This window comes from Equus przewalskii, chromosome 19, assembly GCF_037783145.1.
Source record: "Equus przewalskii isolate Varuska chromosome 19, EquPr2, whole genome shotgun sequence".
In the NCBI taxonomy this organism is placed as follows: Eukaryota; Metazoa; Chordata; class Mammalia; order Perissodactyla; family Equidae; genus Equus; species Equus przewalskii.
The window spans coordinates 16,596,755-16,609,819 of record NC_091849.1 but is presented as its reverse complement, the minus strand read 5'-3'; the positions used below and the strand labels follow the sequence as shown (position 1 = coordinate 16,609,819).

Below are 13,065 nucleotides of genomic sequence, written 5' to 3'. Positions count from 1 at the left end.
TGACCGGTCCCCCGTACAGCCCACTGCTTTCCAGTGATCTTCAGTTAACCAGTTCTCAGTGACATGAATTGTCCCTTAGGGTTCACTGTTGGGGGATGACCTATATTACTTGCTAAATGTAAGGTGGATTCTGACAATGAAATTTACTTAAAAGGTATAAAAACAGGGCATCTGGGAAGCTTTCTGATCACTGAAACTGTTACATGCAACTCATGACCAATGATTCCAGTTAAGAGAAATCATTCTACCTTTACAACAAAATTACAAACAATCAATGCAACGGAAGTTTTTAAAAATTATATTTAATACAAGTGAATAGATTAGAAGATCTGAAATGTCATAAAGCAATATACACAATGAATAAATAATTTGCACAGGAGAGTCACGTCTACATTACATAACGCTGTCTAGTATGGGAATACTTAAAGTAAATCCAGTGATAATGGAGAGAGTCCATAAAAATGCTAACCTGTCTTCCCTTGTATGAAATTGTTCAAGTATAAAAATCCAATACAGTGTAAAATAGTATTCAATTTAGTTTAAGAATAAAAATTGCAAGTATTGCAGTTTCAGAAGAAAAATGTAAAGCAGCATTTAAAAACTACATAATAGTGTTAAACTAATGAAGTACCAATAAATGAGATCTATATGAGCAAAAATCAGAGAAGGAAGCATGAAACTAGCAATATAGCCTGTTTTAAAAAAAAAACCTAAAAACTAAAATAAACTAAAATGTGTTAATGTAAGAGTACTCTCTTATACAGTGCACATATGAATTTAAATAAATCCAAGTCAACATCTTTAGTTGAATAGGTTAATATTTAATATGCTACATCTAGATCTACTAAATAATTTATGCCATGAGATGAATACATAATTTTACAGTGTCACATCTAAAGTTCCTTCCTTTAGAGTGCAGCATAGTAAAACTTAAAAATAAATATCTTAAATAGCATTACTATTAAGGCACAGTATAAACCACATTATCATTAACCTTTGAAGAACTGTAATCTCAGTAACCTTGTTGTCTCATGTACTGTATTCACTAATAAATAGTTTTAAATATGACTCTGAAATAGATACTAAAAAGTGTAAAATTATTTAAAAAGGGAAAAAAATAAATGTCCTTAAGACAGTTCTTAAGGGTTTAGAGTCTGCAAACTTTGCCTGCCTTTATTCATAAGCCACGAGTCGACACAATAAATAGAAAGAGAAGGCTGTCGTAGTAAGAGCCTGATCCTATTTCAGAATCAGAATTGCTGACACCAGCAGATACAAGTTTCCCAAAATTGAAACAGGATGGGGAGAGGGATTAGAATGTGACAAGCTCATCAAACAAGCACAAGTGATGTGTTCTTTCCAGAACTGTGTGTGTTATTGATTGTCTGTACAGCTGTTGCACCCAATAATTCCACATCACTTGTTCCACAGTCCCACTCATCCACAGGATAGATGAGAAAATAGCTTTGGTGCCTGTCCGCCATTTTACCCACTGCCACGCTCCTAGGTTGATTGTTCGATGCCCATTTTTGAGAGAGTAAGAACATTACCTTCTTACTTGAAAAAGTTCTAGAGGCCATAGTGACTGCTAAAAATGACAATCAGTGCTTTCACCATTTTGTTTAAAAAAAAATCTGCTTTTAAATGTAATTCAAGCTACATATTGCTCACTCTGTATTCCCTGGTTCAACTAGATTCAAATAGCATTTTCTAACTTGTAAAAGGCAGTTTGCTTCCCTGATACTATAAAAAGAGCAAAAATAAAAACCCCCTTATAAAAGTGAAGTTCCATTGTTCCTCCTGCCATCATTTCGTAGCGGCCTTTCATTTACTCAGCCTCTTTGGGATTGATTTCCACAACTGCGCCCACTCCCCTCGATCTCACCTCTTTCTCATCTAGAACACTACCAGAGTATACAAAAAAAAATTCTGCTTCACGATAGCATAGCTGTTTTTTTGTTTTTGTTTTTTTTAAAGCTGTTAAGTCAATGTTAACTCTCTTATTAGCTACTAAAAATCGGGAAACGGGGAGGGAAAGAGAAAACAATTCAACTTTGATCAGAGGGCTGGTCTATTGCATTCGGTCTGTTTGCAGCTGCTGAGGCTGATACTGGCCAAATGCGGCGGCGGCAGCAGCTGCGGCAGCGGCGGCGGCAGCTGTCCCAGGTGCGGCCGCGGTGATTGGCTGCTGCACCGCGTAGCCATAGCCCCCCGCGGTGACGTAGCCGGCAGCAGCTGGAGAGGCTGCGTACGGGTACTGGTCGTAGGCAGCGGCGGCGGCGGCGGCAGCAGCTGCCGCCGAGTATTGTGCGTACGCAGCTCCAGTGTAATCAATGTAAGGTGTGGTGGAGGCAGCAGCTGCTGTCGGCTGGACATGTGGAATGACCACTCCAGGCTGCACAAAAGCCTGCGGATAGACATAGTGGGCAGGTATCCTGTTGAGAAATGGAAAACAAAGTCAGGCAGGGGTGGCCTCCTATCTGGTGCGTGATTTGTTCAGAGATAAGACAAACTCAAATTTAGTGGTTATTATAAGCATAGGGTTGCCACAATATCTGCTTTCCAGCGGTCAGTGACAGCACTCTGGCGATGGCCAAAGTCACGGAGTGCCCCGAAGGGAATTCAACACCAAATATATGATCCCCTCCCTGCTGGAATTTTTATTTATGCTCATTTAGAACCAATAAATATCATTTAGAAAAAGTTTGGAAAATAATCCAAGGTTCATGAGGGCTACGCATATACGAGGTATTTAATAAATGCTTAATTGGGTGAGACTTTAGAAAATTTTGTAAAGCCTTCATAAAACTGTTGAGCAAATAGAAAAATTCTTAGCTGTGAATATAGGACTCAAAAGGGAATCCAAGATCATTCAGTTCTGTGGGGGTGATGGCCGGTTTCTCCAAACAAAGAGAAATTTCAACAAAATCCATAGGTTTATTATCATGGCAACCCTACTTGAAATTGCTATGCAGACTCAGCACACATTAATCTCTCTGCAACCTCAGTCACCCTTATTAAAAATAATAATAAAAAAAGAAGCAGGCGACAAAATAAACAAGGAGTTTAAAGTTCACAAGTGTGGTACACACAGCAGAATCACACTTCAACGAACTGTGGTGCGGCTCACTCGACCACAAGAGGCTGTTGTGGGAAGCTACGGAAATGCTATTAACACTCATGGCAGTGATTCCCAAAGAGATGTGCAGCACGCTTTTTGTCTTTCTTTCTTTCTTTTTCTCCATAAAATTCATAAGGACACAAGGGTCAATCAAACCTGTTTGACTATCAGGCAACTGAAGGTCAGCCAGCTTGTTTATCTCTATGCAAGACAGACAGAAGGGGTTTTGGGGGAAAGGATGAGGTTGAGGGAAAAGGCAGGGACAGGGAAATACAGCTAAATATTTCCAAAATTCATATCAACGTAAAAGGTTTACATCATAATATGAGTAAGGAAACATTTTCTTTTTGCGCATCTACGAATTTCTTTTATGCTACAGAAACAGATGTATTAGCATATCTGTTTAAAATCTGCCCTGCTAGTACTTTCTACGAATCAATTCTCTTATGTATTATCCTGCAAAAGTTCAAGAAAGTGAAACAAAATCAAGTACCTTTTAAAATTATACATTCAGAGATCACATACAAGACATACTCCAATGACCTTACTTAAAAGTTAATTCTGTTAAAAAATAAATCACAAGAGGTATTTTCAAACACCCATGCATCTCAATTCTCACTCTTGCGATTCATTACTGCCCATTTAAAACTCTACCATGAATATCTGATTTCTTCTTCTTTCTTTAAAATAATCTCCAACAAAACCCTCCACATTTCTAAAAATATGACACCATAATGCCATCTGGTTGTTGGCAAAGCCCACTTATAAGAAGTACAAGCACAAGTGACAATCTTCAAATTTTAAAGGACTCAAAACAGAAAACTTCACATTTAGATATTCAAAAACATAGATTTTGCTTTGCCTTTTCAGAGTTTCAGTGAAAGCACTCATTAACGAACATCCATGGAAAAGATGAATTTATCACAGAGGGCAGTGAACTTTGACCCCAATGATAAAAATACACTCAATTTTACTAGACTCGTAGATCTTTCCCAGTGCCAGGAGAAACGACGTCATCAAGTGTTTCTGAGGACACTTAGAGATGTTCTTAATTGCTTGTCAAAAACCAGACGCACGGTCATGCACACACTCAAAACTTCTCTGCAGGTCAGGTGACTGGCCCACTCACAGCGACAGGTGTGGCTTTATGAAACACTGTCCCTGGAGGCCGCCGTGGCCACAATGTGCAGACACGGCTAAGAGAGCCTATACTTATGCCAGTTTACATGTGGTGATGGACAGCAGGGGCTGCAGCTGGGCTATTTTTGATCCTGTCATGCGACAAGGGTTTCCAGCGGGTAAAATGTCTTTATAAGGCCAAAGTAAAACGTCTATCAGCGGCAAAGGCCAGCCAGTATGAATCTCACTGATACGGAAACATTAACCCCTGGACTCCCAGAGTTCTAACACGATGGTTGCTAGGTTTGTATCTTTGAAGAAAGACGTTAAGTGAAAAAAAGTTTAGCCTACAAAAAGGCAGGACAAAAGTGTGTGTGTGTGTGTGTGTGTGTGAAGAATGCATTACAAGATAGGCAGGTTGCTCACAGGACTCTTGTCTCTGCGTTTATTTTCCATTAATAGTTCTCATTTGATAATGCCAATCCATGAGAGTATAAAGTTTCCTGGAACATCAGAACCCTACACGAAGTCTGGCAAGGGGTAAGAAGATGTCTGGAAGACGAATGAAACCCTAAAGTCCTTTAAGGCTTAGGGAAAAGACAACCCAGAAGACCATGGGGAGCCCAAAAAATCTCAGTTCAGGAAGGAGGGCAGAATCAGACTAATGGGTAAGGTGGCACTTCTGAAGCAATTCCTGTATTAGGAGTTCTTTTAATAGCCTAAGGAACCCATTAAGGCGATTGGGGAACCTCCCTCCTACTGGATACCTACCAACATCCTTTCTCTCAATTAATCACAGAATGCATATACCTAGCAGTTACAAAACTTGGGGCACTTTTCAAAGACAATTTGCTAGGTTTTCCTTTTTTCCCTTTCTTTTCAGCTCCCTCTGACATCTCTCTGTGACTCTTGACATCATAACTGGTTTCCTCTTCTAACTTATCACAAAACTGCTGACAAAGTCTTCATCTCATTTGCTTGCTCCAAGTTACCTATGGCTCCTAACATCATATCAGACTAAGTACAAATTTCTTAAATTGTGGCTTGGTAGGCCTTTTATGCTTCTGGCTCCCAACACTTAGTCAACGGCTTCTCAATGTTTCCTGGACACCCCACACACTCCTAGATCCTCACACCATCCCTCTTGCAGGGAGGCCAACCTTCACTCCATTTCTACCTGTTGAAATCCAAGTCCGATCCACCCTAGCTCCAGCACTCACTACGTGTGGAGCCTTCGGGAATTTGCTTCACCTTTTAGGTTCATCTATTTCATATGTGAAATGAACCTAATATTTCCAACCCTGAATTGCTGTGCATTGAATAAAATTATCTATGTGAAAAGCTTACAATGACGACTATAGTAGGTACTCAAACAAGAGTTCCCTATCCTCACCATTCTTTAAAATCTAGGTCAATTTCTACCTCCTTCATGAAGACTTCCTGGATCCTCCCACCAGCCTGATGTCTCTCTCCCTTATCTGAAGCCACATGGACAGCCCTTCTGGGCGCTTGTCAGTTTTCTTACTAGATTACAAGAGAGAATGGGGTTGTGTCTTTTTTGGCTACAGCTTGACACAGAGGAACGAACATGGGTTTTGAGGTCAGGTAAATCATGATTCTGAACCTAGAACCAGACTCTGTCACTTACTGGCCCCATGCGAAGTTAATTAACCTCTCTGTGTCTCAGTGTTTTCAACCATGAAAAGGACATTAACAGTGGCTTCATCCAATAATTATTGTGAGAATTAAATTATATAATTTATGGAAATCCCTTATCAGTAAGTACCAAGCATGTAGCAGATATTCAGTTAATGTCAGTTATGGTCCCTCCTGTCCCCCTTAGTGGACAGTATCATACCTAGTACATTGTTAACACAACTAGCATAAAACTTAGCACTTAAAGGTGTACTGAGTAAAGGTTTAATTGTATTTCAACCTGATCTAAACTAGCCTAGAACATTCTACTCACAGATCCAGTCTCCCTTCTTTAAGTTTTCAATAAGAAAATGCTTCTTTCAAACATAGAATATTTCTAATATATTAGTCAGCAAATTCACAAGTTTCTATACATCTGCCCCCTGTGTTACATCAGAAATTCCTTCAGGCCAAGGTTTTCTCTTTAAAGGCCCAGAGTAATCTAGGGGTCATTTAAGGACCACATTAAAAAAATAGTTCAGTTACTAGAATTTCAAACAAGTCAAGTAAAATTAAAAAAATTCTCAAGCTTCTTTCCAGGCCTAAAATAAGAGCATGTGGCATTCAAATAGAATTTAGGATGACCAGGTGTGATTTGTTGGGTACAGACTCTGGGAGTTAGAGCAGTGTTGAGAACTCCTTAAAAAAGAAAGAGAAGGCTAGCTTGGTCCATCTGGAATGCTATCTATTTCTAATAAGAATGTCAAGTTCAAACAATTTATACAAACAGAAATGATCATCATCCTTTATAAAGACAGCAAATATTAAAAGGGAGGAAAAACAAAGGTTACTATCGAGACAGGCTTGATTTAAAATTTCCATAGACCACCTTTTCCCCTGCTTGTTCTTAGTTTCCTGGTGCTACTTTCTTTCTCAAGGATCTGTAAGGACTACCACAACAGTTCAAATTTCCGCATCTAGCTCTCCAGAGCCTCCAGGAACAGTCTGGTTTCTCCACGCACTGAAGCTTTTCTCCTCTCTGTCTTTGCTCATGCTCACCTCACCCCATACCCCTCAGACATGTCCAATCTTCTTTCTGCCTGTCCAGAACACAGCCATTGGTTCAAGTCTAGTTCGAGTCACCACAAAGCCTAGTTCAACTCCTCTAACTCACCTACTGTCTCGCTGTTCTGAATTCCTTTTGTACTGAAAACAATACCAAGAAATTTAGCAATCAATAGTTCCAGATGAGTATGTGTTAGTTTTGTTTCCCAAACTCAAGTGCAATCTCCTCATTTTGCATGACCCACTAGCACAGCGGAAACTAAATACATGCTAATACCTGTTGATCAATTTAGTGTGAGGTCATGACTAAATTCACCATCACTTAAGATGTATGTTCTCCTCCCCAATCTCACCTTATAGTCTAGTTCAGTGAGGGGGGACCCACAGAAGTAGTTGGACCCATCAACCCACTATTTGGTGTCAGTATCCAGGATGGTTTGGATGTGGCATTGATAAATAGTTATGGACATATGAGGTCCCTTTCTAATCACATGGGACAGAAGACTTTTCTATGGTTGAAAAAAAGTAAGAGTTAGCAGTAAGAGTGAGGTATCAGTATGTTAAAGAGAGGATTATAAGAAAGTATTCATGGAAAATATAACTTGACTCTTCCAAGTCAAATTATTGTTACTTTTTTTGGCCTATTTTTGGAGACACAGAAGGTAGATATCTATGTAGACAGATTCCAACCTTCCTGGTTACACATATAGATGTTCAGGCGCTACACTAGAGAAGAAACTATTGCAAAGGATAAAACACTTCTTGAACAATTAGAATATTTCAAAAGGAAGTTTAAATCTCTGGCATTAGAGTTACAGCAATGTTCATCAGGTAGAATACAGCCCCAAAAGACCCTAAGTGTTCAGAATAGATGTAGGTCCTGCCCATGCCGTGTCAGAGTGGAAGGAAAATAGGGAGCTCAGATGAGGAAAGCTGGCAATCACAGGACCAGAGAGGACACAGACAGGAGCAGGCTGTTCACCTGAGTCAGGTCTGAAAGGTGACAGCGCTGGTCTACTCAGAAAACCAGCTAGTGTTAATGAAATCTGATGAGAGTTGTTGAACCTTTCCACTGGAAGGCCTGAAAGTGGATTCACATTGCAAAAAAAGAACCCCATTCCCAGAAAACTCCCCAGTAAAACAGAAACTTAGGTCATGCAGGCAATGAATGTGTATTCTCACAGAGGGAAATCACACAATTTAGCACTCACTACAAAAATATGGTTAAATAGAAGTTACAGGCTACAGCTTAAAAGCAAGAAAAAAAAAGGCCCTTTGCTTCCCATGGCAAAGTCAAAAGTCAACACTTCTCAACACCACCACCAAAATCAAAAACACAAAAAGCCCGTTCCCCGAGGAAAAGAAAACACTTCCACTACAGCTCTTTTCAATTAAGTAAAAAGCACACAGTTTAGCTATCAACACCACTTCATTACTGTAATAAATAAAATAAAGCACACGGAGGTCTATTGACTATTGTGAAAAATAAAACAACAACACCAACATCCATGCATCGTTAATCACCATCTGAGCTTGTGTGTCTGAGTCTACTGGTTACAGAGTTTAATTCCAAACAGAACTATTCCACCTCTTATCATCGTATCCTTCTGATCAGTTAGCTTAACTGTATACGAGCCCTGTCAGGTTAGAAAGAGATAAATACAATTGAGTCAAGTTGAACAGTAGTCATGGTGTTGGGAGACAATCGTCTTGTACACAAGTCATACCTGGTATTTTTGTTTTGTTTTGTTAATCATAAGCTCAAAATTTGTCTGGTTTGGATGCTGCATACTTGGTCAGATAACTTGACTCATCTAAAAATATTTATATTATCAGCATGAAAAATACACAAATGTACGTAAATATGTATAACCAGGAACATTCTGTGACATGATGGTCTTGTCTATATATAACAGAGGCAAGTTAACAAAGGATAGCCAGATTGAAACTTACAAGGGCCTGATTAATGAACTTACCCGAAAGGTCTTTGTATAAGGGCTGGATGAAGTTGTTGAACGCCAAAGGCAAAACCTAACAATAAAACACACCACATTCTCTATTTGTGCATGATTAGGCATTCATTCCTCCTACATATCAAATGCAATCACAACTTTCACTTAGAAAAGATAACCATTTGTTTGATACTCTAGAGAAAGTATTACATAAACTTTTGAAAAAATCATTTTTATTAATTTTTTTGGTCCAAATAAAAATTTTAATTGCCTACAAGTGGAAATTAAAAGTTATCTGCAAAGTTTAGTTGACAGACATAGAATAAGACCTTAGAAAATCAGACAGGGGAAGAATTCTCATGGATTGAAACCAAGAACAATAGGACTTGATAATGAAGTTACATGTCACAAATATTCCCACAATTCTGAACCATGATCTATAAAAAGTCTCTGTAATTTGGAACATTCTGGAATGCTTTTTTTTACAGATTATAGTATAAAAAATTCACAGAAACAAACTCCTTTTCTGGATAGTACACACACACACACACACACACAATGTATTAGACAAATACATGTATTTTAAATACATGCTCATGGATGGATATTTGTACATGCACTCATTTTCTTGACAACCTAGTTTCTTAATAAATCCTTTTGGATGCAAGTGTCAACCTCTTTCCAAAATTTCAGATGGGAAGACTTAAGAGTGAAGAGTACATGATTTAATCAAACAAAGTTGCTTACCAGAGAAAAAGCTTACATTTTCTCAATAGTCAACTCTCAATCATCTGTGCTCATGCAAAGCGCAGTGTTGTAAATAATCCAAAGGTCCTATTTGCACACAGACAAAACTGCTCTCTTTTGGTACCTAACAGCTACACAACTTTGGAGTAAAACATTTCTCATCTTTAAGCAACAGCTCCTTCATCCGTAACTGGAGGGTCCTGGAGTATGTGAAATCTCTCTATTTTCTTCAATTACTAAATATTCTGTGATTTCATGTTAACTATTTACCATCCAGGCACCACCCCCAGCCCATGCTTCCCTTGGGTCAGCGTTCAAATCAGGCTGTCTGCTCTGAGCACAGGGCAACTGGTGGCAAAAGGAGAGACAACACGAAGTATTGAAGTATAGCCAGCTGGAGTTGACAACTTTGGCCCATATAATCCACGCGTGAATTATCTACAAGCGGCTAAAAACCGGAAAACAGAGAGCAGACTCTGACCACATGTTGGATAGGAAACAAATGAATCAAGCCGAAGTCTGGGTATGTACAAACTGTCCAGACTCCCGAGATCTATTTTTGCAAATAGGTACATTTCAAGTCCTGAAAGGAGTGTTTACAGCTCTCACTTATCTTTAACGTCCTGGTAGAATAACCAGCCATGGTTCAACTTCACTACACACATCTACAGATTCTCAGGGAATCAACGTCTTCTGAAGAAGAGATTCACTCTATTGGGAAGTGGAGGTCTCTGGGGTGGGGGTGGGGAGCGGGGTTCGGAGGGACATTTCTCACCTGGTTGCATGATCCGTGGTTTTGCTCCCAAGTATGCCAGATTCACGTTGGCCTTCCTGCCATCAATGATGGGGTTGGGATCCTTGCAGGCCCTTTCGGCAGCAGCCCGATCGGCCATGGTGACCTTAGCAACACACACACACACACACAGGACATACACACAAAGCTCTGAATCAATCCGTGAAGGAAACTAAGAGTCACATCGGAGAAGTCGTTAATGATCAAACTGAGGGGGTTCTTAAACATTTTCTTTTCTTTTTTTTTTTTTGCTAGAACTTACTCCTCGATCCCCCATCGAAAAAAAAAAAGAATAAAGAAAACAGGAAGGAAGAAAGAACCCTCCCACGCACCCCCCGCGCCCTCCCCACAGACTAAAGGGTGTTAGGAGGGCCTAGCAAAGATTTGGAAGCCTGAATTCCGTCGTCGAACTCCTCACCCTTCCTCCTCGGACTGCCCTCCCAGGTCCCTACCCGGCCAGAGAAAAACTGTTTGCTTGAAAGAAAGTCCAGCCTCACATCCGCCCGGTGCTCCCAACAACCCGCAAATACTTCCCAACGACAATAGCTATTGTCCAACTCTGGGGCTCTCTGTTCTTAGGCAGCTGAATTTGTACGCTTAAATCTCTAGGAAGCTTAATATGCTCTCTTTCAGTTCGGCAAAGAACCATAGGATCATCTTCTTAAAGAACCCACCTTTGCAATTAAAAAAGGGGGGGGTGGCATAGGGGAAGAGCCCTAGACCTCCTGGGGTGTCCCCTCCCTGCTCCAGCCGGACCCCAGAAGACACACGCATTTTCACAAAGCAACAGTGCGCTTAACGACCGGCCTCCAACCCGGGAGCGCAGTTCGGTGGGACTGCGGCCCCTCCCTCCCAACCCTCCGCATCCCCAAATCCAACAGTCGTTACAGTTCTTTCCTTCCACCCGGCTCCGCCTGTCCCCCGATACCGCATCGCGCTCGGTGCCCTCGGAACCCAGCAAGGCGGGTGCCGGCCCTTCCTCCCCAGCTCCGCCGCGCGCAAACTTTCAGTTCAGCAGGGAGGGAACCGGCAGCGCCGCTCACGCCCGCGGGGTTCCTCCCACGGACACGCCGAGCCCCTCACTCCAAATTCCGACCCCCCGGAGCCCAGCGCCACGGCGTCCCTCGCCGCCCCGCGGTCCTCGGTTTCCCCGCCGGGCTCTTTATCGCCCCACCCCCCGCACCACGTCCGCGCAACTTACAAATCCATAGCCCCGGGACTTGCCCGTCTGCCGGTCGGTGATAACCACCGCCTCCTCGATCTCGCCGAAGACCTCGAAGTACTTGCGCAGGCTGGCGTCGGTGGTGTGGTAGGGCAGCCCCCCGACGAAGATTTTGGTGTACGTCGTGTCCTTCTGGGTCGTGTGCATCTTCGCGCCCTCCCCGCGGCTCGGGCTCCGGCTGCGGCTGCGGCTGCGGCTCGGGCAGCGGCTGCGCCTCCTCCTCCGGCTCCGCGTCTCCCGCACCCTTTCGCGGCCGCCGGGGGCCAAGGGCGAGCCGGTGGGCGAGGGCGGGGGCGCGGCGGGGGCGAGCGGCCGGGGGCGGCCGAGGGCGCTGGGCGCGCGGCTTCCGAAGTCGCCAGCGGCCCCGGAGACTTGACTTCGCTCTCTCCTCCCGCCCCCCCTGCCGGTCACGGTACAAATTCTCCGGATCGTCTGGGTTAGGATCCGGTTCTGTAGAATGTGCAAGCGGTTTCCACTCACCCGGCGGGGAGGCCAAAAATGAAAAGAGAGGGTGGTCCTCAGGCGAAGAACGGGGTGCGTTCAGAGGTAGATTTTTCCTTCCTAGAAATTAGGTAGGTGTCTTGGGTGGCGCGTGGGTAGGGTCGGCGGTGGGAGCGTCCCGGCGCGGAGGCGGGCGGGCGGGCGGGGGGGCGCGGCGGCGGGGCCAGGGTGGGGGGACTCCGCGCGGCTTCGGCTCCGGCTCTGTCCCTCCCGCCGCGGAAGCTGGAAGACAAGTGGCGAGCACGGCTCTCCACCTCTCTGCTCCCTTCCCCCGCGGGCCGGGGGTCGGCGCCCGGCTGGGGAGGGGGCGGGCCGGACGCCTGCGATTGGCCGCGGCCGCACCTGGGGCGCCCGGCGCCGCCGCCCCCCAGCTGTTGGGAACAGCTGCTTCTCTCCCGGCGCGGCGCGGCGCTGGGCCGCCGGGCTCGGGCTCTGGAGCCGGCGCTGGGGTAGGGCTGGGGATGGCTGGAGGCGGCCTTGCTCTTGGCGGCGCCTGCCCTAACCCTTCAAAGTCCTAGGGACTCGGCGTGGCTCCAGCCGGGACCTAGGGCGCGAGGACTGCGCCCGAGGAGGGAGCTGCGTCGCTTTCCAAAACGACGAGCTCTTTGCGCTCTGTCACGGTGACGGGGCCGGCGACCTGGACTGACTGGGGGCCCGGAGGCCTGGGGCGGTTCGCTGGAAATCTAGTTCCCTCCCAGACGTGGAGGGCCAACGAGCTCGGCCAACGATACCTGAGCTGGATACTCTGGGGTCTGGAGCGTGAGAAGGGGAGCCCCTAACCTTCCTTGACCCCGAAGATCCCGTCCTGGGGAGAACCAGCGAGGAGGAGACAGCAGGAAAAAAAAAAGGGTCTAGCGCTCGGTTGTGCTGGGGGCAACCATTAGCTTTAATTGCTCACGGCTCAGCCAAG

General features: G+C 44.1%; 1 protein-coding gene and 1 long non-coding RNA gene across 2 annotated transcripts in view; one reads left to right on the top strand and one right to left on the bottom strand.

The window, feature by feature from the left end:
- Positions 1 to 282: 282 nt before the first annotated feature.
- Positions 283 to 12,415, bottom strand: RBM24 (RNA binding motif protein 24). Its single transcript, XM_070584114.1, has 4 exons — positions 11,634 to 12,415; positions 10,415 to 10,538; positions 8,917 to 8,971; positions 283 to 2,435 (listed from the first exon to the last, which is right to left on the bottom strand). Exons 1-4 carry the CDS (start codon positions 11,799 to 11,801, stop codon positions 2,072 to 2,074), a joined length of 711 nt encoding a protein of 236 aa, XP_070440215.1. The 5' UTR covers positions 11,802 to 12,415; the 3' UTR covers positions 283 to 2,071.
- The window catches only part of LOC139077266 (uncharacterized), a 101,553-nt gene continuing 100,575 nt past the window's right edge, over positions 12,088 to 13,065 (top strand). The window contains exon 1 of the long non-coding RNA XR_011529624.1: positions 12,088 to 12,226. This is a non-coding gene — a long non-coding RNA (uncharacterized lncRNA). The remainder of the gene's footprint in view (positions 12,227 to 13,065) is intronic.

Bases quoted from the DNA above. Each gene is read 5' to 3' on its own strand.
- RBM24 (XM_070584114.1), bottom strand. From the start codon at position 11,801: ATGCACACGACCCAGAAGGACACGACGTACACCAAAATCTTCGTCGGG. The intron at 10,539-11,633 runs GTAAGTTGCGCG...TGTGTTGCTAAG, and splicing joins AGTCCCGGGGCTATGGATTT to GTCACCATGGCCGATCGGGC. The intron at 8,972-10,414 runs GTGAGAAATGTC...TTTTATTGTTAG, and splicing joins ACCACGGATCATGCAACCAG to GTTTTGCCTTTGGCGTTCAA.